Below are 23,782 nucleotides of genomic sequence, written 5' to 3'. Positions count from 1 at the left end.
CTGATTATTTTTTAGTAACCTAATGTTTATCACTTCACAATTAAATTGTAAGTCTAGCACGATTGAGAGCTTTCTAATAATTACTTAGCTTTGATGAGAGAATGTTAGTTGCTTTCTACATGCTTTAAACCCTGAATGGCTGATGATGACTTTTTCTTTATACTTCAGTATTGCCGCTCTTCCTTGATTACTATGAACACTTCTAACTACAGTAAGATCCCAATACAATCTGATCAGTAACACAGAAAATTTGAATGATACACTTCTATGATCTTATGGAAGAAATGCTTTCTATGAAAAGCCAATGTCTATTTCTGACCTTCTGGTTTTGTTTATAAAATCTAGTGAATTTGGCAACAAAACCAGTAAGGAAAATTTCTAATCCAAAAATATTGAACTAGCCCTTATTATTTGGAAGACAATTTATTTTGTGAATAATTTCAGTGTTTCCAAGCTTTTGTACTTCAAATAAGTTAGTTGGAAATACTTAGGATCTGTTTGCCCTTGCACTGATAACTTCTCAGCTAGAAGATTGGGTCCAGTGGTGGATGACACCTTAAGCTATATTTGGAGCAATATGGCAGACTCCAGAAAAGCTAATAAGAGGAAAGACAGGCTTGTATAACACAGAACACAGAAGACAGAAGGGAATTTCTAAAAATCTCAAAAACAAACAAACAAACAAAAAAGCATTTTTTCAAAGGAATGCAAAGGAAGAATCCATTCTTTCCAGTAATGGAGGGTAGAACAAAATGGGACTAACTTAAATTGTCATGGAATTATTTTAAACATCAAGAAAAGATTTCTTACACTTAGTGTAGCCAAAATCAGTAACAGACTGTATTGCAAGTCTGAATCTTTAGCGTTAGAAATCTTGATGATGAACAGAAAGAGAAAAAATAAATAGATAGATAAGAACAGAAGAATCTGTGTTGGAGAGAAAAAGTTTATTCCAGGCCTATTTTCTATTGTTTGTTAGAGTATTGGGTTGGTCATAATATGTCATAATATTTCATATTAGTAGACTGATGAACATGTTCTCATCTAAATATATAAATGGACTATTATATAAGCCAATCTCTGCCTGGTGTTCTCCTAATGCTTTATTACTACTGTCCATAGTATTTATAAACATGTTAATATAACGATGATGTTCTCAGTAGTCATATGTCTAATGAAAAACATCTAATAAAAATGATCCAAGGGATGGAACACCTCTCTTACAAGGACAGGCTATAGGAGCTGGGGCTCTTCAGCCTGGAGAAGAGAAGGCTCAGAGGTGACCTCATAGTGACATTTGAATATCTAAAGAGGGGCTACAGAAAAGAAGAGACTTTTTAACAGGGTCTGTTGTGATAAAACAATGGGAAGTGATTTCAAGATTAAAAAGGGTACATATAGGTTGGATATAAGGAAAAAAGTCTCCTGCAGCGAGGGTTGTGAGGCACTGAAACAGGTGGCACAGAGATGCCCTGGAGACTTTCAAAGCGAGGCTGGATCAGTCCCTGAGCAACATGATCTACTCTTCCCTAGAACTAGTCCCAATTGGAGTTGGACTAGATGACCTTTAAAAGACTCCTGTGTCTGTAAGTATTCTACGATTCTGTGATTCTAATATTTATAGCACAAATCATTGGAATTACAATCACTTCATATCTACATGGTATTATTATTCCTCTGCCTACAACATGTTGGGTAATATAAATTGTCCTTCATGGATGGTGCTTTATATGTAACATCTTTATGAAAGCAATGATGAGTAAAAAATAAAAATAGGGAAAAAAAAAGAATAAAATATATCCTTGGGATACAGGTCAGGTAATCTCAAGAGCACTGAGGTTACTACTTTCAAAGCTTTTGTTTCAAACAAAATATAACAGAAACCATATTTTTTTATTCTGACCAGGTCATGTATGGACAGAGTTCTACATATAAACAAGAACTTCCCTCCAAGAAATGATAAGAATTCTCTATATTGGTCTTGCCAGAGGTCTGTAAAATTTGCCACTTAGAGAAACAAAAAGTAAAACAACAAATGTGCCACAGTTTGGAATTGCTGTTGAGAAGCGTCTCACCCGATAGACAAAAAATACACCAAGTACTGTTATATATATTCACAGGAAATGTCTCTGACTCAGGAAACTCATGAGATGCAGAAGATAGGGGCTGGGAAAATACATGGAGGAAGTATTATTTGTTTGCAGTATTCTTACACCCATGTTGAGGCATATACTCCTTACTGCTGTTGGAGACAGAAGACTGCAGACAAATAGACTTCTATTTCCTGTTATTTAAAAGAAACTATTTAAGCGATTATATACTTTTCCAGTCTTAGCTAGACATCTAGAATGTCTCCAAATCACTTTGGCAAGCTTAATAGAAGATAAATTATGTTCTTACCTGTCACCTGAAGCTAAAAGTTTGTGTAAACATCTCAGCTTGTAGCAAAGGAAAGAAAAACAAAGTATTTTAAGAATTGCACTATAGTCTAAGGTATTGTAAGTTGTTTTGCAGTACCTGTAGGTGACTGCACAAACAATTTCTGGGGCTCAGCTGATAGGTAGTACCTGGCAGGATGCTCTAACTTGGCCTGATGCCAACAGATCTGATCCACAGATATTAAGTGCTCTTTCACTGCAAATCAGTCTGAAATGTCTTGAACATCTATCCAGTGCTTCTTTCTGATGAGCATTTTAAGTGCTGTATCTTTCAAAAAGCTCAGTATGTAGATTGCTGGGATACTCTTCTAAAGTAACGCTTGAAATTACATGGGAACACTATCTTTTGTTACAGTCTGGAGATGTTGCACCAGTCCCTTTTGGTTATTTTCAAAAAAGAAAAAAATGATGCTATTTTGACAAATATCAAATTCAAATGAAGAAGTTATCTAAATAAATATACTTTTTTCTCCACTTAGAGTAAACTGAGGGTGCTTAGTTGATTTTTCCAAGTTTTCCATAAAAAATTTTTCCAAATTTTCCAAGTTTTCCATAAAAAACAGCTAAAACGTTTAACGTCTGTGTAAAGTTCACAGGAGTTGAGAATCCAGCTTATGTGTGAACATTCTAGTATTATTCCTTAAATTAGTATTAAGATAGAGACAACAAGCTGAACATGACTCTCAAAAGGACAAAGCACAAAAACACAGTATTTTGTTGATTCTATATTATAATCCTCTCTCGCTATTTATTTTTTTATTTTGGAGGAAAGAAAGGATAGAAAGGAGGAGATATTTTTTTTTTTTTATATAGACCAAATAAAACTGACAATGTGTAAGATCATGGAGAGAAATGTGTGTTTTCCTTACATTTTTATTTTCAGTCTTGACTGTAACCATATCACAGTCTTGAGCTTCAGCTTATCACAGGCTTTATTCCTGACATAAATATATTCAGTTCACCTCATAGAGATAACAAGATCACCCAAACTGTCAAGATAGCAAGGAACCTGCCTTCAGATTTCATATCATTCATCATTAATATGCTGTCTGTGATGCTGCCAAAACTAACAGACTGTCTGATAACTTTCAAAAGAAAAAAGAGCTTTTCAAAAAACTCTTTTGGATTGCTACTTTAATCAGTCTTATTCTGTGGCATAAAACTGAAATCTATTCACTAAACAAATGTTTTGATATTTAATTCAATTTCAGGAATGAGAAAGTCTTTTTCAATGAGTAAATTGCAGTAGTATTTGAGAAAGATTTAGCAGGGAGGTCGATTCACGTTTTTAAAGCAATTTACACGATTGAGGTCTTTCTCTTCTTGAAGAACTACACATTACTAAGTGCTGCACGGCTACTTCAGTTAGCTTTCTTCAAGGCCTAGCTGCACCTCCTTTTACATTGCAGTGATTTGTTCTATTTGTGATTTCCTCACCCTCTGGTACTTCACCCCCCTCCTCCTTATTCCTTTCATATGCTACCAGCATATTCCAATCTGTGGTTTTCCTATTGATTTATGGGACTGCTGCAGCAAAATATACGTGATTCTTTGTGGAATGGTTGTTCAACATCAGGTTGACCTTAGCAGGGCACTGACCTGCCACAGAAGTCAGGGTAGGAAAATAAACAAAATCTACAGCTCCCAGATTTAGCTGTCTAGGAGCAGAGGTGTTTTTCCAGGCGGCTCAGATACATGAATGAATATGCACTTCAGCACAGTCACAACTCCCATTTAGGAGGTTCTCACTAGGCTCAGATCTGCTCTGGAAGTATTTACACATTAGTTTAGCATGGTCTCTAAGGGGAAGGATCATAGTTTTAATTAAAATCAACCATTGACTTCTTACCCATTATTTGCCTTAGAAGTAACTTTTGTTACACAAGTGGGAAAGCACACTGTGATCACTTGTCTGCTGGAACACATTCCCTGAACTGACATTTAATAAAAAAACCAACTCCTAAAAACTCTCCCACCTGTGTAATATCTAATTAGGAAAGAGAATGAGGAGGTAGGCTGTGTGTTTGCTAAGAACTTCCACTGGCAAAAAAACATCTTCTGTTAAGAGATTATAGTCTAATATGTGCCTGAATGTGGCCTGAGTTGGATATAGTCACAGTGCCAGTAACCACAAATAATATAAGGTTTAAAGTCCAATCCAAAATACTGATTAATTTTTGTGATCCAGAGTTTTTACCAAGAAAGTTAGAAATTATTAAGGGAGATTCTCAGAAGATCGGATGTGAAGATAAGAACCTTTCTTGGTCATGCAGTCTACGAATAAAAGAAACACAGTGCACGACTTCTCCTTTAGTGAGACATCCAAGATGTAAAAAAGATTTTGCCCATTCAGTGACTCAGAACAAGCACCAATTTAAAGGGAACTTTCTCACTATTTGGCAGTTCTCTTAGGCATCTGTATGAGGAGATAACCTTGGATATTCCTCCTCCACATGGAACGGAACAGTCATATTTGCAACACTTAGTCGTCAGATTGATCTCTTTCAACTGTCCAAAAGTTACTTATCTGTGATTTCCCTTCACCCGTTTCTCTCTCTTGCCTTCCGCATTTTGACTGCTTACTAACAGTGTTGTTCAAAGGTTACAGAAGACCTAAGTGCCACGATCTGAGTCTACAGGTCTTGTCTTTCACAAGTATGTGTACGTAAGACAGAGAGCTGAATCACAGTAGTTATTTCAATAATAGTATCACACCTCTATGTGAATTACATAATACATTTCATGTGCAGGTTCTAATAAGTTTTAAACTTTACCTTCTATTATCAAGGCTGCTGTGAATGTAATGCCTCTTATTTTACTATGCTGGTCCATGACATCAGAGGTGGATGTTGGTGATGTGGCAGAGGTGAAGCCTTCCCACCAATATTACGCTACATTTTGTTGCCATGCGACAGATGGCAGCAGAGGGGCAGTCTGACAAAACGTTGTCTGACATGGAAGTGCATATGAAGCAAAGGCGTATCACTGAATTTTTCCATGTGGAAAATGTTATGTCTATCAACAGTCAACACTCATCTTGGGCAGTGCATTTCCAGATGGCAGTGCACAGCTGTCACACCATGCAATGAAGAACATCTCAATCAGCTCATCTTCACAAAATGGTGGATTATAATCACAGAACTGTGTACAGAGCTCAGTATTGCCTTCATTGCTTGGAAACAATAGAGGAATGCTGAAATATTGCAGTTTGCCCCAGTCAGGTCCCACATATGCTCACAGAGGAGCAGAAATGTAAGTTTGTCATGACTTACTGAACAAATACAAGGGTAAAAGAAAAAGTTTCCTGGAATGCATCATTACAAGTGTCACTACTATAAGCCATGGATTGTTGATAGTTCTGAGTATAACTGTTTCAGAAGAGAAGACTACATACTCTAGAGGACTTAGTGTTTCTGTTTTCCTTGCAGAGGGAAAAATAAAACTGTTTGAACATCATGAGATGACTCCTTTCTTCCCTTTCTGCTCATCTCAGGAGTGTTTGCTCCCTAGTTGTCTCACCTTCAGCATTAGAGTAAGGCCTTTGGTTTTTTGACACTATCTCTCTTGTTTTATTTGATTAAATAGCTTCAATTCTAATTAAATTGTACTATTTTGTGTTATTTTGAATTCTAATATCTTATTTAGTAAATCAGCTTTCCTCCTCAGATCATTGCTGCTGTTATGTTTTTAGGCCCATCTCTCTACCCTTCCCCTTTTGCTTTTTCCACTTTGCCAGGGTTTGGGTCTGTGGGTCTCCACTAGTCATGGAACAGGGCCAAAGTAGCCTGTAAACTGTTGACAGTGGGCAACATTTTCCTAGCAATGATGTCATCATAGCAACTATGAGACAGTGCTATGAAACCTCTACTGGTACAGATTGTTACTGGAACAGCATGCAGGCTCTTGTACATTGCTGGTGAAAATGCATAGCTAATGTTGGTGACTGTGTTGAAAAATAGTTTTTTATAAATGAGAATTTGCTCTATCAATAGTGTTACTGTGCTTTTTGTATCTGTTGTAATATCTATGGAAATAAATAGTAGATATTACTTTCAGAGTCACCTGTATTTCTATTTACCTGTCCTTTCTCTCTTTTACTGAGGGATTCCATTTCAGAATCTTATATAGACCTTTCCCCTTATTCATTTCTTAATTTCTTCTCTTTTAATTTGCCTTTCTTGCCTCAATAATAATGCGAAGTTGTAATTTGTTGCAGAAGTTTCAGCACAGAAGTATACTCACTGTAACTCTGAATAAATATTTCCTTTGGGGAAGAAAACTTGGGGTATTAGCACTACCACAACATAGAAAAATAAGAGTATGAATTATAATAATAAAAGGAATTTTCACATAGTAATTACATGTCAATGAATGCAACTTCATCCGTATTTGCATAAAGAAAATAGAGTGGACTCTCAACAATGTACTACATATTTTCAGAGTTGTACTCACCTCCAGTTAACATGAGAGCACATTTACACATGCAGTTGTCATTGTCAGCATCTTTTGTACTGAATTCAGCACCATGCAGGATCAGGCTACTCTGTTTTCCAGCTGTTCCACTGTGACCTTTTAAATAAAGCCTGAAACAGGAAGAGAGAACAATCAGTGTCACTAAAAGGAGCCATAAAATATCCAGATCTCTTTGCATATTAAGTTTGCCTTGTATGAAGTACATTCAGAAACTTCAGTTTGCTCATTCTCTTTTCTCTTTTACTACAATGAGGAAATTCAGTATTTTCAATGTGTCTGTAGTCCCTGCAGGACATAGTCTCTGCACCAGGGCAGAACTAAGCACAGGGAATCCACACTGGAAAATGCAAGAAAGTGGAAGGTGTCAAAGACAGGAAAGGGAATGAGGAGAGGTGCCCAGAGATCTGCAATACATTGATACAGTGACTGAGTATTTATGTAGCTAGTCTCTTTACTGTGACAACAGCACTCCCTGCTAATGGTAATCATGTTATTAATTCCTATGCTTGAAAGGGTGTTTCATCAGTTTCAGAATTTTTAATTCCACCAGTTACATGACAAGCCATAAACCTACTTCTGCCAAAGCTGTCTCTGTGTGATGAATGGAAAATAACTTAAGAGTTCAAGCTACAGAAGTCTTAATGATTTGCAATCCTAAATATCTCTTTCCTTAAGGAGCCTTGTCAACTAGTTGAAAAAACAACCATGAGCTAGGAATCTAAGCCCAGCACCAGCAAGTAACAACAGCATTTGCACTGCTCAGTGATGCAATGCCCAAAGTCAAACATGGCAGCTGCAGGGAGCCCTTCTATCCCACCAGAGGAACAAGAGAGAACATGGCCATGTCTGTTCTGTGTTCACAGTTAGTGAGCCATACACAGAGAAATGCTCAAGAGAGAAGAAGAGGTTGCATACAATGTTTTTCCTTGCCTCTGTGTGAGCACCTCTGAGACAGACATCACAAGGAGCTTGAGCAAAAATTGCTTCCTTCACATAGCTACCTAAATCAGACATCTGACCTATAAGTTTTTCATAAAATGTTGCTGGTAGATAAGGGTTAATTTTGCTAATAACATCTTCATATACTTGAAGGAGGAGACAGGATCTTAGAGTCTTCTGGAGAAATATGAAGCCACTATGCCCTCATCCCAGGAGCAAGCCTTCATCAATGGGGCAAGGGAAGGGGGAAGAACCATCCTGCACTTATCTCATTGAAGCTTTAGAGGAAGGAATACAGGAGGAACAGGGAAAACCAGCACCATGACTTGGGATAGACTGCTCCACTGCTGAGAAGGTGGGAAACAATAGCTCTGCTTCTTCAGGGGTTATTGAAGAGGGGTCTGAAATATTGAATGTATCATGGGATCAGAAGGAGGAATTAAGCTGTAAAACAGGAGAGAGGTGACTTTCTCTCTGACATTTACAGATGGAAGTGCTATGCTAGAAGATGCCTTGGTAACTTCAATAAACACAGTGAACAAGGTCTGCAGTTACGATTCACAGTCTGTGGTTACTGCCTCTCAGATTTTTTACAATTTAATCCCATGACTTTGGATGAATAAAAAAGTAAATGTCTTAAACAGAATGTCATTCTTACATTTTCTTATATGAAGACAGATCATTTGCTTCAAATTGATCAGTGTCAACAGCAGGAGTAGGGAATGTCCCTAACCCAGTCTATTATACATATTAGTAGTTAAGGCATAGACATCTTTCAGAGGTTGGAAGAAGGATCTTTTTCCTAGACATAAAATTAATAAAATACAATTCTCCCACAGAACTTTGGATTGAAATTCTCCTTTTGAGAAGGAGGAGAAGGGACATACAGCTACCATACAGCAGCTTTCCATGGGTACAAGTTTAGTTGTCTTGCATGCTCCTATGGATGTTAGATCCAAATAAACCCAATCTTGTTAAACTTGTAATGGAACCTTATTACAAAAGAAAAAAAAATTAAAACAAACAAACAAACAAAAAAACCTCAAAAACACAAAAAAGTCAGCATCAACAAAAAAAACAACTTATCTGTACCCCAGTGAAGCTGTGTAGGAGATAGATGTGGAGTTACTGAGCCATCTCAAGATGTGAAGTTATATAACTATTGCTTGGGGCTCTAGAGAGTCTAAAATTCACACTTCAGATTGACTTAAACTTCAACTAATTTTCTCATAAATTCTTCCTATGCATATCTTTTCTTTCTTTAAAAATAGAAATAGATGCTACACGTTAATATATTAAAATGAAAATATATTAGATAACTACCAGAACAATCTTCCCAATAGCTACCTTCAATTGATTTTGATGTGGCTTGTCACTTGATCTGAATCTGATGATTAAATAACTTTAGGTTCAATCCTGAGAGCAAATTTTACCTATAGATAGGTATATACACATATACACAGAAAAATGATTGGACTAGATATAAATACTTTGCATATTCAGATACTTTTGTATTACAAAGAAAAGGGTAAGGCAAACTGTAAACTAGAAGTAAAGATCACAAACATTCTTAGAATCTTAGCAGGGAATAACCAAGAAGCAGAAATATAGCAAGATCATTACATTATGATATTGTCCAATCACAGTGGCAATTAGCCCATTGTTGTAATGTTACTCTATCGAAGAGTGCTTTCTTTAGATAAAATTACAATGAGATCTGGCTTTGTTCATTGTTTCTTTGTTCCACATAAAGTAAAAGCTGGAATTAATCTCAACTTCATTCACTGGAATTTTGCCTTGTTTTGCAAGCTGTGCCTAATTTTTTGCAGAACAAAATAAACTTCTCTGAGGTTGTGTTGATAGAAAAATTACTTTTCACATGATATCTACAATCTGATTTCAAAATGCCACTATACCAGCAACACCAAAACTCACAGAAGTCTCATAAATTCAGTATAAAAAGCAAATACTATTTGCTTAAATCAGGAAGACAATGCTAGCCAGATTTTTTTACTAACAATTAACACTATAAAACTCACTTAGTCTAATAAAAACTATTCTTATACTGTTAGAAAACAATAAAGAAAGAATCTGTGTGTGTGTGGTGGTGTGCAATGTTTTCCCCTAAGGGTAGGCGTTACGATTACTTACAAGCTCATACTCTTACACTGATATTTTATAAACATTCCACTCAGAGCAGATTTTATCTTGACATTTATGTTTGACTTTCCCTGAGCATCATCACTGGTCTGGTAGGTCTTCACGGACTTTTAGCTTAGCTCTAAGCCTAATGTAAGTATCTGTAATAGGTTTACCATAGTGCAGCAGTGAACAGATGAACCACACTCTGGGAACAAAAAAGAGAAAAATTTCAGTGAGGCCTTTGATATAGTCCCCCATGACCTCCTTCTCTCCAAATTGAAAAGATATGGATTTGATGGGTGGACTGTTCATTGGACAAGGAACTGTTCACAAGATTGTACCTAGAGTGTGGTGTTCGGTGGCTCAATGTCCAGATGATGATCAGTGGTGAGTGCCTCAGGTGTCAGTACTGGAACCAGTGTTCTTTAATATCTTCATCAATGACATTGACAGTAGGATTGAGTGCATCTTTAGAATGTTTGTGGATGACACCAAGCTGTGTGGTTGGTGCAGCTGACACTTCTAAGGGATGGGATGCCACTGAGAGAGACTTATACAGGCTCAAGTACTGGGCCCAGGTGAAGCTCAGGGGGTTCAACAAATCAAAGTGCAAGGTCTTGCACCTAGGTCATGGCAACTCTCATTATTAATACAAGCTGGGGAACAAAAGGATGGAGTTCAGCCCTGTCAAAAAGAACCTGGGGGTACTGGTGGATGGCAACTGGTTATGAGCCAGAAATGTGCTCTTGCATGATTTAATGATTCTATAAAGCAGAAATATTTTGCTAAAGAGCTTTCTATCTGAACTGGTGTTGTCAAAAGAGTTTGGAATAAATGATATGATAAAGTTGTCACTACAAATTTTAATTTGTAAAAAATTTAGGGTCAAAATTTAGTCTGGAGCGAAAAACAAAACTGATACTGAAGCAGCTGTTTTTTCTGTTTCTGAACTTCCATTCAAGCTGTATGTGTCAGAACCAACATGGTGTAAGATAGCAAGTCACTGTCCTGCATTGGTGACGTATGATTCTGCTAGCTCTCAGTCAGCAGTAGTTATAATTCGAGTTTTGTTGAGTTTTTACTGATAACAGAATCAAATTGGTAGGACTGAATCTTTAAAAGAAGCACTGAAAAGCTATCAGGATGGAATAGCCCTGTTTTAGAAAAGAGTGACTAAGGGTAGAGCTCTTGTTTGTACTTAAGCAAGACTTAGGAAAGTAAAAAAAATTAAAAAAGAAACTAATTCCAATCAGAAGTCCATGAGCAGCTTCAAGTCCCCCACCTTCCTACTTGATCACTGCAGAGAAGTTCTGAAAATGAAGGACAGCACTTGAAACAGTGCTTAGATTTACAGTTTTGGCAAGAGAAGCAAATATACGGTGAAATAAACAAAGTCTTCATCTATATACACTGAAATGAAAATAGCAACAAATAAGCATTAGCAAATAAACTATAAGTAAACAGGAATAAGAGAAACTCTGCATGTGTGTGTTAAGGACATCTGATGATAATCTTATGAAATTCTAAGATCACAATGAGGAACACAGAAGCTGGCAGTATTTAATCAGAGAAAAACCACTTTGTTCACTGATGTATGTTAGGAAAGTCATTACACTAAAAAAAAAGCAACTGTTAGTTCTTATCTAACACTTATTCTCAATTTTTTTTAATGAAACTATTGAGAAGTCAGCATCTCACTGAATTATCAGCTATTTTTTTCTATATTTTTCCTGAGTCTGTAAAGATCCTTAAATTCTTTATTTAGAGCAGTCTCCCAGTGAAATAGCTAGGATTCCGTAAGTCTCACACAGCTTTGTTGGTGATTAATACACACTGTGAATCAATAAAATATATATTTGTACACAAAATGCTTTTTTTTATGTTGTTATTATGTTTATATTATGAAATGCCATGAAGCATCAATAGTTACAGATACATCTGAATAGAAAAAAAGACTTTTGTAATAAAGTTATGTTCCAAATACTTGATAAATAATGTGATTAACAATCACTCTAAAGAAAATGTGCTTTGACTGAGGTTAAAACTGAAAAGTCTGCCCAAATCATGTTAAACATGTAGCCAGACAAAATGTGTTAACTATCTAGGAGGCCTAGGACAGTATTCAACTTTTTGAGTATCAAGTATTCCTAGTTAAGGATAAGCAGAAACATTTCTATGGGTGCATTTATGAATTCAATGGAAACAGTCTCTTTACTGAACAGAATGAACCATCTGTGGTGATCAGGTAGGCTCCCATGAGCTTGAAGTGTTCTGAGTTGAAGAATGCAAGGTATTATAGTTGGTGCTTATATCCTTCAGATTAGATTGCTAAGTACTCTCCTTATGAAAGCAATCAAAATTAAAAGAAAATATAATATTTCATAGCAAATAAGGATTGTTTAACTAACAAGAACTTAACAAGCAGAGGAGATAAGCATTAAGGGTAAATTAAAAGCTACTCTTAAAGAATGAAAAATACACTAGAGAAATTAAAGAAACTATAGAGTTCTGTCACCACTACTATTACAAAACCTTGAGCTGTTAGTAACCAATTTATCTAAATAGCAAGAGCAATTCACCACCTTTATTGCTGCCCATCCTAGAATGATGTAAAAGTGCTGACATCATGAAGAACAAGACTTTCAAAGTTGATATCTGATTGGAGAAAAACAGCAATGTAAATGTAAAAAAAAAAAAAAAAACAGCAGTACTGAATTCCTCCAAATCTTAAATTTAGTGAAAATTGAGCTAAGTATTTATTAATTTATCTCTAACTTTATTGGGCTCATAGAATTTGTAACTGCAGACAGTAGACATGATGGTTCTGCAGACTGTCAAAAACCTAAATAATGGCATAAGTAGTTCTGACAACTTGAACAGATTTTTAATTTGGTTCTGAATATTCTTGCGGTCAGCACATGAAAATAATTTCCTCCCACCATTCCTTAAGAAAAGATGACCTCTGTATTTTTTTCCTCTGCTGTTCTGTAGCAATGACTGAATGTTGAAATGATTAAACCTGACTTTACTGCAACTCCTTGCCCATTCTCCTGTTGAGACAAGTGAAATGTGCCAGCTGTTTATAACATAAAAAATATTAATTCAATATATCCAGACCAAGAACTTCTATCTTTTAGTTTTAAGGACATGAAGGTAATATAAAATACAGCAATAGATGAATATGAACACTTTTCCTTTAGAATTCAGTACAGCCTATGGGACATCAAACACTGCATGGTAGGTAGACCCTTTGTGGGACTGAGAAAACCTTGTTTCCTCTCTAAAGAGCTAGTGCTACTTTTAGTTTATGTTTGATCCACACACACCTGACAGATCAAAGAAGGGGAAACTATAAATGGGAGGTTTCAGGTGGTGCAGCCTGAGGTGTGAGTGTTGGCTAATAAGTGAGCCACGAAAAAGTAACAGAGCTAAATATTACAGCAAACTGTATAGGTACCTAGTTGGCTTTTCTGAGATACCGGATGGGACTATACAGAAAAAATATAACAAATTCACCTTTTCCAATATTAAATTTCTTTTGTAATTTACTCAAGTCCTGTATAACTTGGGATAAGGGAGAGTGAGCAGGAATAATTAAAATATATCCAGTTTTACTGCCAGACAAATTTTTCCTACCACAAGGCAGACAGCCTGCCATACCAATACGTGCAGACAAATTGTGCTTTGTCACAACTTACAGAAAATGTTTAAAATATATTATTTTCCTAGACAATGAACAAACAAACATACACTTCTATTGCTTGAAATACTACAGAAGCCACAGAAAACAGTCACTGAGGCAGCATAAGCTACTAAGTTTGCAAATGATGTCAGTAACATGGTGCTGATGGAGAGGAAACATACGGCAACACTCAGTTTTGCTGCTAGCAGGGACAGAAGCATATTTAAACGCTGCTATGACAATGATGTGTTGAACAGAACTAATTCCCTCTACTCTAATCTCTCACCAAACACAGCACAAAAGAGATACATTAATCTAATACTCCAATTTTCTGTTAAAAATGTTTTTCAACACAATACTTACTAAAACAAACTCATTCACCATATATTTCCATGGAAATCTGAAACGTAGCTTTTCAGTTATTAGATTCATTATGTTCTTATTAATGAAAACTTACATTCCTGCTACTGTCCCATCATCTAATAAAATGCTGAGATTTTCTATGGCTGCAGAAACTAACACTTTTGCGATAATTCATCTCTGTGTAATAAATACCGTGTTCATTTAGAAAGGATAGAGATTCTTTCTATTTTCAAACTTGAAATAACATGTAAACACTGGACATATAGTATGATGATAATACAAAATGTTTTGATAACACTAAAACTTAGTAAACTTCATAAAGAATAAAATAGGAAGTTAGAACTTGTCTGGAAATATGCCCAAGGCTCAAGGAAAGCCAAGTTTACATAAATTTGGTTAACTTAAAATTCAAAAATGTTTTTCTCCCTGCTAAAATACAGTTCCTGTGTTTGGCTGAACACAACAGCAGAAATGCCAAAACTGATTCTAAAGGGATTTTTCAGCACAGAGGAAACTAATATTTGAAAAGTTTGAAAAGTTTCTAATGATTATATAAGCAGACCTTCTGCTGCTTATATTTACTGACTATTTTCATTTTAATTTGTTTTCCACTCATTGAAACTTTGGGTTTATTGAATATTGGTTTGAAACTTTATTTAACTGTAAATTGATTAATCCTGTTTGAAAATACAGTCAAAAAGGCCAGTCCAGTAAAATTATTAAATTATTTTAAAATATACTTCTAGTTCTAAAAGCCTCATAGGTTGTTTAAATTCATGTGAATATTTAATGACAGTGAATTTCATAAATCTGTGCTTTAGTTATACTGTGGGTGATCTTAATTACGCACTGTAATCCACGTGGGCTGTACATTATCCTAATCAACTGTTTTAGATAAAATTTAAATGCAAAATTTAATATCTCAGCACATTGTTATTGGTAACTTTTACTCTGATAACTCCTGCAGAGACATTAGATTCCTGTTACTCTGAAGTGTCATTGAAAAATATCATTTGTAGGCTGCAGTAAAATATTTATCATAGAGTTTACTTAATTGAAAGTGATTAATCATAAATAACTGCAAAAGTTATAAATTTAATAGATAGACTTATCTAAAAAAAATACAAATCTTATTGAGATATGTTGGTGTTTGATACTTAACTTCTATAAACACATTAACTCAAATTATCATGTTTAAGAGTACATTAACAATTAATGTTTTTTTTTTCTATTGGCTTTTGTTTATTTGCTTTTTTCTCTGTAAAAAGCTACAGTTTTTCTCTAAGAACGTTATGTATCACAAATCCAGGTCTGTAACTGAATTATTCTAATTAAAACTTTGCTCTACTTCATGCTATTTTTTGTGATTAGAAGGGAAAAACTGTGAAGATGATTTTCAAATATTACTTTTTATCTCTATTTACAGAGATGGATAAAAATATAACAATGTAAATTAACCTTTTTTACCTCATTATTTGCCTGAAGTTATATATAAATAAGGCCATGAGATAACTAACCCTTAAGTAGGCCTGCCTTGTGTGAGAAATGGAGATCAAGAGTACTATACATGAAAAAATATTCGACATAAAATAAATATTAAAAAAAAAGTAAAACTGAAGACTAGTATTGAGACAATGTCTTCAGATTCCAAAGATTTTGTGTAAAACAGAATGGGACAATGGCCTGCAAAAAATGTCTCTGACATTGAGTTATCTCCTGGAAGGTGACTAGATCCTGCAATTCATGTTATGGAAACATTTACACTTTTACACGATGAAAGTTAAGTGTTACTCTGATCATGAACCATGCCTGCTATTCCTTCAGGCTGTGTATTATGGCAAGCAGTTGGCTATGAATATGAGAAGAACACAAACTAGATCACTGAGTTACAGAGCTGAAACAAGAAAATTGAACTTTGGTATTACAAAAATTGTTTGTTAAACAAGATGTAATCCGTAAGAATATAAGAAATCATTTAAATACTGGATTGGACATATTATCTAGATTGATTAAACTTTTTCCCATGTTACCACTAGCACAATAACTAATTGAAACTGTGGGAGGAATTTTTTAAATACTTACACTATTTTATTTTATTTTATTTTATTTTATTTTATTTTATTTTATTTTATTTTATTTTATTTTATTTTATTTTATTTTATTTTATTTTATTTTATTTTATTTTATTTTATTTTATTTTTTCCTTGTGAAGAGCTTTACTGTATGGAAAAGAATCATTACTGACAGAAGTGGAAATAGCCTACAATTAATATTTCATCAATTTTATTTGGACTGTTTGTGCTTTAAAATTATTATGCTCTGGCAGTGCAATCCTGTTTTACAATTGCTCTCTTTTGGACATTTGTAGATTTTGAGTTTGAACTTTTTCCAGTCTTAATGACCTAATGACCCCCTCAAATCATGCTATAGCATTGCTATAATATAGCTGGAATGGAATTATATTGTAGCTGCCAGAAGACTCCAATGTAAAGAAAGAACTAAATGAATAACACATTAAAATAAATATTTGGGGTTCTGCATGAGATTTTCAAGATTTATGATGCGATTCATGTCAAGAAATGTGTTCTTTGCACTGGGTGAATCTCAGATGAAAATACTGAGCTGGGGACATTATTTTCAAAGAAAATGTTTGCCAAGATTTCCATTCACTTACATATATTTATTTAGTCTTGATGAAGAAGCCAGTTCAATGTTTATGAATTTCTACTAATTAGATTAATAGGCTTAATTTGGTAGCTGTGTAAAGTGGCGTCACTGAACAGTAAGGGATGTTGAGAAACCACTTTCTGGAGATGACAGGAAATGCAATTATTTCCAAGCAGGGAAAAAAAATGTAAGCTTTTATTAAGGACAGTGTAATTGTTATGATCTCATTCTTACCATAATATGGATATATATATTATTTTGATGTCATCTTAAAGACTGTACAACAATAAAGAGACAAGAATGACTTGACATTCTGCAACAGCTCTGAGTCAGCAAAATATTTAGCATGTGCTTAACATTTTTTTAAAAATATGCCAAAGTGCATGGGTTAATCAGAGTATAAAATGTACTTTGAATAAAAAATTAAAGAAATTAGAAGAGGGGAAAGAGAAGAAGAAAAAGATGCTGAAAATGATGAAAGGCTCCCTTTACTTTTATAGGATCATTCACACTGCAAGTATAATACCATGCAGCATTTTTTGTGATTTTTTATTTTATTTTTTTTTGCTTAAAGAGTTATAGCATTAAAAATGGAATATAGAATGAAAACATACAACCAAGCATGTCCCACTCCTTACCTCGATGATTTGCAACAAATTCAGCTTGATCCTTTTACTCTTCAGTGGTTCTACCCTACAACATACTATATGCGTTCTCTGAACTTTGCTATCATACAGAGGTTATACTTTCATTCTGATGGCAAGTACTCAGAAAAAAAGTAACAAATTTTAAAAGTGATAAACAGAGATTTTCTGTTGAACGCTTATGGTTACTTGAAAAATAAATATTGGCTTCACAATTTGCTTGGTTTTCTGAATGCAAAATTTAGTTTAAAAATGCCAAAATGAGTTATGTGGCACTAAGACCTCAGTAGAAAAATATAAACAGACTGTTAAAACATTTTTCAACTCCCTTGGTGTTATTTGTGGCTGATAAACAGTCGTATATGAGTGAAAGTTTCACTGACTGTCACCCGTTTATGATCCAAGTTCTTCACTGGTGCCACACTGACCAGGCTAACAGGGGTCGGCATGTCTTGCATGTTAGGGGTTTTTTTTGTTTTTTTTTTCTCACTAATAACTAAGGTCATGACCTTCTAAGAGCTGTGATTCAGAATAACAACTTCTCTGCTTCTAATGGGATTGAGATTGGTACAAAGAGGTTTAACTTCAGCGAAACCAAATTACAATATTGAACAAAAGAAGAAATACAAGAGAATAGAACAGAAATGGTGCATGTTCACATGGGTCAAGTGTTACGAGCTGTTATTTAAAACTGAAAACTCAGCAGCCTTGCATATCTGATGAAACAGAAGACTGTAGACTGATCAGACTGATTTGTCTACAGCACTAGACATTAATTCATATTTCTTTGCAGTTAGGCTTCCAGTGTTATTGACTACCTTCTTCTTAAATGATAATGAAGAAGGTTTATTTTAACTATGCAAACAAAAAAAATATTTTTTTAAAGTCAGATATCACAATATTTTGTGCTTTGATGCTCAAATTTGATCTATCTGTAGGTTTACGTAAATAATAGCTATGGTGTATACCTCCACTTTGTACTCTAACTTACCAATTACATTGCTGCAGTGGAATGAATAATGTATAATACCACTTTTTGTTATGATCACTTCAGAGGAAGGTACAGGAAATTCACATATATTTCCATTTAACATGGAAAACCACACTCCTCACTTCCATCTTCCTCTCTCCCACAAGAAAAAAAGCAACTAAAACTCAACAACAACAAAACACATTACAAACCAGCAACAAAAACGAAGTCTAATGCAGCTATTGACTCTGGGAAATCTGTGATAATCTCTACCATATTCTCTTTAAGCCCCACAGGTACACACAGCTTTTTGTCTTACAAAAGATATGAATTTGCTACTGCTTTGCTGGTATTATCTTGAACATATAATAAATCTGGGCATAAAATGTTCTCAGAGTCAGGCTGTAGATACATGTGCCAGTAGAAGTGCTAATGATAAAAGAAAAAAAAAAAAACCCAAACAAATTAAAACTGACTGAAACCTAGATCTGGTTGTCTGAGCAGTTGGTAACATACTTCAGAGACTTTAACCACAAGTGTACTAGATTAAATAAGGGTCACTCTAAGTATCCCTCAATGTTTTTTTGCGAGCAGATGAAAGCTTACTCTTCTGGGTCCAAGAGCAGACATGAGCTCATTCTGCCCACACATCATCCTGGTTGGAAGCTTTACTGTCGCATTATATATGACACCAAGACCATTAAAAGGCAGGATACATTAGCTTGGGCTTGGTGCCACACTCACAGGTCTATCCAAATTCTGTTGTGCACAAAGAGTGGGCAGAGAGAACCAACACCAGCCAGGCACTGGCAGTATTAATTAAATAATTAAAATTTTATATTATTTTATTTTGAAAATATTGTCACTGATGTTAAACAAATTCTTCAGAATGTTGCCAACAGTTAGGGATCACTTAGTTCACTTAGGTCAGCACTTAGTCCATTCTTATGGAAAGCTGGGCTATTTATAGGAAGAACATCATTTGTCTAACCAAGAACTCTTAAAGACACATCTCATTCATTGCATCTACACTTCAACCTTACCTGGCCCAACATTTGGAACTGTCAGCATCTTCAAGTCTGATTATAGTTATGACAAGAACAATGTCTAGGCTAAATACTTTTGAGCTGAACCTGTATTCTGGTTCTTGAAAATGTGCTCCATTTCCTAACATTCAGACATAATACTAGGGAGAATACTACAAAAAAAGGAATTTGCACTAAAGTGAGAGATATTTTGTAGTCCTAAATTTTACTGACATGTTTTCTTCATCCTGCATTTTATTTCTGAATAAGTCTCTCACAGGCATTCTGTGAGCACATAGATTTTGTGCCCTTGAACTCAATTCGGTGTATTTCAAATGCTAAATCATCAATGTACCAGATATTAGCTACCAGAAATGAAAGTGCTCACATTGGAGTACCATATACATCAATAACTTTTGACATGTTCTTATGCATCTCTCTTAGACTTTGTGCATAATTTTTCTCTGTGCTAATTGATACTCGTGGTCAGACTTTTCTGTCACAAAGCTCTCTGAGAGATGAAGTTACTGGTTTCTAGAATACACTAATTTCTACACTAATATGAAGGTTTAAATACTTAATAAATATTTCAACAGAAATGAATTAAAGAAACACATAGATCTTTTTGGTGTTGTTATTAGGTAAGTGAGAGTTCTTATCATGAGGAAACTGAAGTCCATTGGCATAGAGGTTTAATAAACTTTGCTAAAATACTTGTTTGATAGACTTCATACAAATATATGAGGACGCCATAAAGCAACAGATGCTTAAAAGTGAGTAATACTGTATATTAATAAGAATATAGATTAGTGATGAAGATAATACATGCAGAATTAGAGTAGCTGTTTTACACTGGAAAATAGAAAAAATAGCCATTACAACAAAAATATTATGTAAGTTTTTCTTAGGTGCACCTATTCATGCTCTGTGTGTAGGATAGTTGAGGAATGTCTGATTAAATCCACACTGACTTACAATATGTAATAGGTAAGATCATTACTGAGTTTCTGTAGGTATTTTTTATGCAAACACGTGCATTAGAGAATTCTCATAGATTTGTGTGTATGTGTGGCAGTCTTCAGTAAGGACTGCATTGCAATTTTCTTGCTTAACACTTTATTATTTTCACAAACATTCACTACTTTTTTTTTTATTTTTCTGTAGTGGTCCTCAGTGGATAAGAGTAGTAGATCCACCACTAGTTCCTATGCTGTATAGTTGGTTACTTCTCACATAGAAGTTGTTGTTTCTATTCATTCAGCAAGAGAAGGGTTTAAAATCACAAACTTTTCTCACAGTGATTCCATAACCAGTTTGTACAGTGTTCAGAGTCCAGGGATGATCTTTTTCACTTTGCACCATATTTACATCATTTAATCAAAGACTATTAACTCAAAGTGAGATGCAATCTTTGGGGGAGGTAGCACAGTCAGAATTCCATCTCCCACCTCACTGAGAAGTGATGTCTATGCATGAGGACTGCTCTGAAAACAATGCCTCCTATTTAATTATGTTGATTCATCATGTAAGAAAGATGTTGGTGGGGCATTACAGTAGAGATGGAATCTATCAACTAATATTCCATTACATTTTGTTGTCATGCGACATATGGCTGCAGAGGGGCCCTCTAACAAAATGGCATCTGACACAGAAGTGCAGACGTAGCAAAAGTGTGGAACTGAATTCCTCCATGTGGACTAAAGTGCACCTACTGACATTCACTGATGCTTTCTGAACAATTCTGGAAAACAAACAGTAGATGTGAGCACAGTGAGGCAGTGGGTGGTGCATTTCAGCAGAGTTGACAGTGGATCACTTCCAGTGGTGCAGATTGTTAGGATTGCAGCATGCAGGGTCTTGTTAATTTGTGGCAAAAATGAACAGCAATTAGTGATTGGTGACTGTGTTGGAAAATAGTGTTTAGTACATGAGAATTTACCAAAGAGTGTTATTGTGTTCTTTGTATCTGTTGTATTTTCCATGATGGTAAATAGAAGGCATCACTTTTGAAGAGATCTGCACACCAACTTATCCTCTGAGCACTGAATTATCCTCTGCACAGAATTAGAGTCTTGGTGAAGAGTCTGTTCCTTTGCAGCATAGATTGCCATTCTCTTTTGGGAAAAAATAATTTTTCTCTAAATTTCCTTTTAAAAATGAAGGCTTTAATCCAGACTCTTTCATTTCTTCTTTGAGTACAACAGGACATTGTCTCCTACTCTCAGGCCATGAGCTGTGAATCATCAGTAGATATAAATGGATGCCTTGCTATTTTCTGAATTTCCTAATGGCTAATTCCAGGCAGCTCTCTGCTCTGCATGTTGCCTGATTTGGCTTCCAGTCTAAAGAGCTTATCTCTCCCCAGGCATGTACAGCGATTTGAATGTCCCAGTTAGGGTTCAACAGTCTGTTCCTAGATTCCAAGAGCTTTAATGTTAGCACTGGAAATCTTAATCTCACTCACCTGTAATGAACTACATTTGATTTGTGTACAAATAAGTAAATTCACCAAATCCAGGATTACATTTAAGTGCAGTAAATTGTTATGAAGCAGCTTTGTTTGACTTGATGCGTTTATTTTATTGTAGATGAGCTTTAAGGGAAAATACAATACTTCTGTTCTTACTCATGTATTTTTCTTCTTTAAAAAATATGAATGTAGAAGCCTGTAGAAGGAGATAATGGCATGCCAACTGTGTTCCATGGTGATAACTTTGGTGGAACATGTTGGAAAACAAGTTTCTGTGCTTAAGTACCCTGAGAAATCAAAGGAAAGTTTCAAAATATATAAAAATGTGATCAAATTTAACTACTTAAATCTTCTTATCAAGAGCTACCAAAAAATCCCCCTAAGGTGAATTCTGCAGGTACATGAATAGATAGAGGAGAGTTACTAAGTTTTGGTGAAAAAAAATAACACACACACATCAGTTTGGAGAAGGCAATTGGAAATTTACCATCTAAAAGAAATGGGGGATACAGGAAAGCAAGACTGAAGGTAGCAACAATTTGGAAGAGGCTTGAAAGACCTAAGTGAAAACAGACTATAGGTGGATAAGTGGATACACAGAAATTGTATGCAACTATGGTGCATACCTTGAAAAGCAAGTCTAATACATTTCTGAAGTCTCAAGGAAATAATTTCTTAAGAGTTTTTGGGATTCTTTTTCTTTTTTTTACATATTCTTGATACTACTGCTTTATAGAGTTTTAGAGTTAACTGTGACAAAAACAAGAAATGAAATGAAATGAAATGAAATGAAATGAAATGTTATGCTCTTCTGGTTGTGTTTTAGTTTTTTATTATCAAATACTATTACTAGCCATCTTTCCTTCTGTCTTCACTGTGGGAACTCTTGGAACATGGGGGTAAGTGTGAGGGTCTGGGGAATGAAAGGCTCCCTTTAGGTTAGGCAGGAGATGGTCCGAGAGCATCTATGCAACAACAGTGTATGTAAATCCACGGGCTCTGATGGGATGCATTGACATGTGCCTAGGGAGTTAGCAGAGATGATTGCTGAACCACTTTCTATCATCTTTGAGAGATCTTGGAGAATGAGAGAGGTTCCTGAAGACTGGAGGATGGCCAATGTACTCCGATCTTCAAAAAGGGCAAGAAGGAGGATTCAGGGAACAACAGGCCTCACCTTCATCCCTGGAAAGGTGATGGAACAGTTTGTTCTGGATACCGTCTCCAGGCAGTTGGGAGAGAAGAGAGTTATCAGAAGTAGTCAGCATGGGTTCACCAGGGGAAAGCCATGCTCAAACAAACTAGTGGCCTTCTATGATATCATTACTGGATGGATGGATGAAGGGAGAGCAGTGGATGTAGAGTACCTTGAATTCAGCAAGGCATTTGACACAGTCTCCCACAACATCCTTATAACAAAGCTGAGGAAGGGTGAAATAGATGAGTGGATGGTGAGGTGAGTTGAAAACTGGCTGACTGGCAGAGCTCTGAGGGTTGTGATCGGCAGTGCAGAGTCCATTTGGAGGCCTGTACTTAGTGGTGTTCCTCAGGGGTCTGTGCTGGGTCTGGTCCAGTTCAACATCTTTATCAATGACCTTGATGAGGGAATGGAGTCCACCCTCAGCAAGATTCTTGATGATACAAAGCTGGGAGGAATGGCTGACATGCTGTAAGGCTGTGCTGCCATTCAGTGAGACCTGGACAGGCTGGAGAGTTGGGCAGACAGAAACCAGATGAGGTTTAACAAGAACAAGTGTAGAGTTTTGCCCCTAGGGAGGAATAACTGCATGTACCGATACAGGTTTGGGGATGACCTGCTGGAGAGGAGCTCTGAAGAGGGGTACCTGGGTGTCCTGGTGGACAACAGGTTGGCCATGAGCCAGCAGTGTGCTCTCGTGGCCAAGAAGGCCGATGGTATCCTGAGGTTCATTAAAAAGAGCACGGCCAGCAGGTTGAGGGAGGTGATCCT

General features: G+C 35.6%; 1 protein-coding gene across 1 annotated transcript in view; it reads right to left on the bottom strand.

Moving 5' to 3' along the window:
* The window catches only part of ANGPT1 (angiopoietin 1), a 154,508-nt gene that overhangs the window by 6,274 nt on the left and 124,452 nt on the right, over positions 1-23,782 (bottom strand). The window contains exon 8 of the mRNA XM_065752965.1: positions 6,891-7,021. Within this exon, the coding sequence (XP_065609037.1) occupies positions 6,891-7,021 (131 nt within the window). The remainder of the gene's footprint in view (positions 1-6,890; positions 7,022-23,782) is intronic.

The sequence above is a fragment of the Cyrtonyx montezumae genome, unplaced genomic scaffold (assembly GCF_038088225.1).
Source record: "Cyrtonyx montezumae isolate F1298 unplaced genomic scaffold, pur_monq_1.0 scaffold_8, whole genome shotgun sequence".
In the NCBI taxonomy this organism is placed as follows: Eukaryota; Metazoa; Chordata; class Aves; order Galliformes; family Odontophoridae; genus Cyrtonyx; species Cyrtonyx montezumae.
The sequence above is the reverse complement of the archived record's forward strand: the minus strand, read 5'-3'. Positions and strand labels throughout refer to the sequence as shown.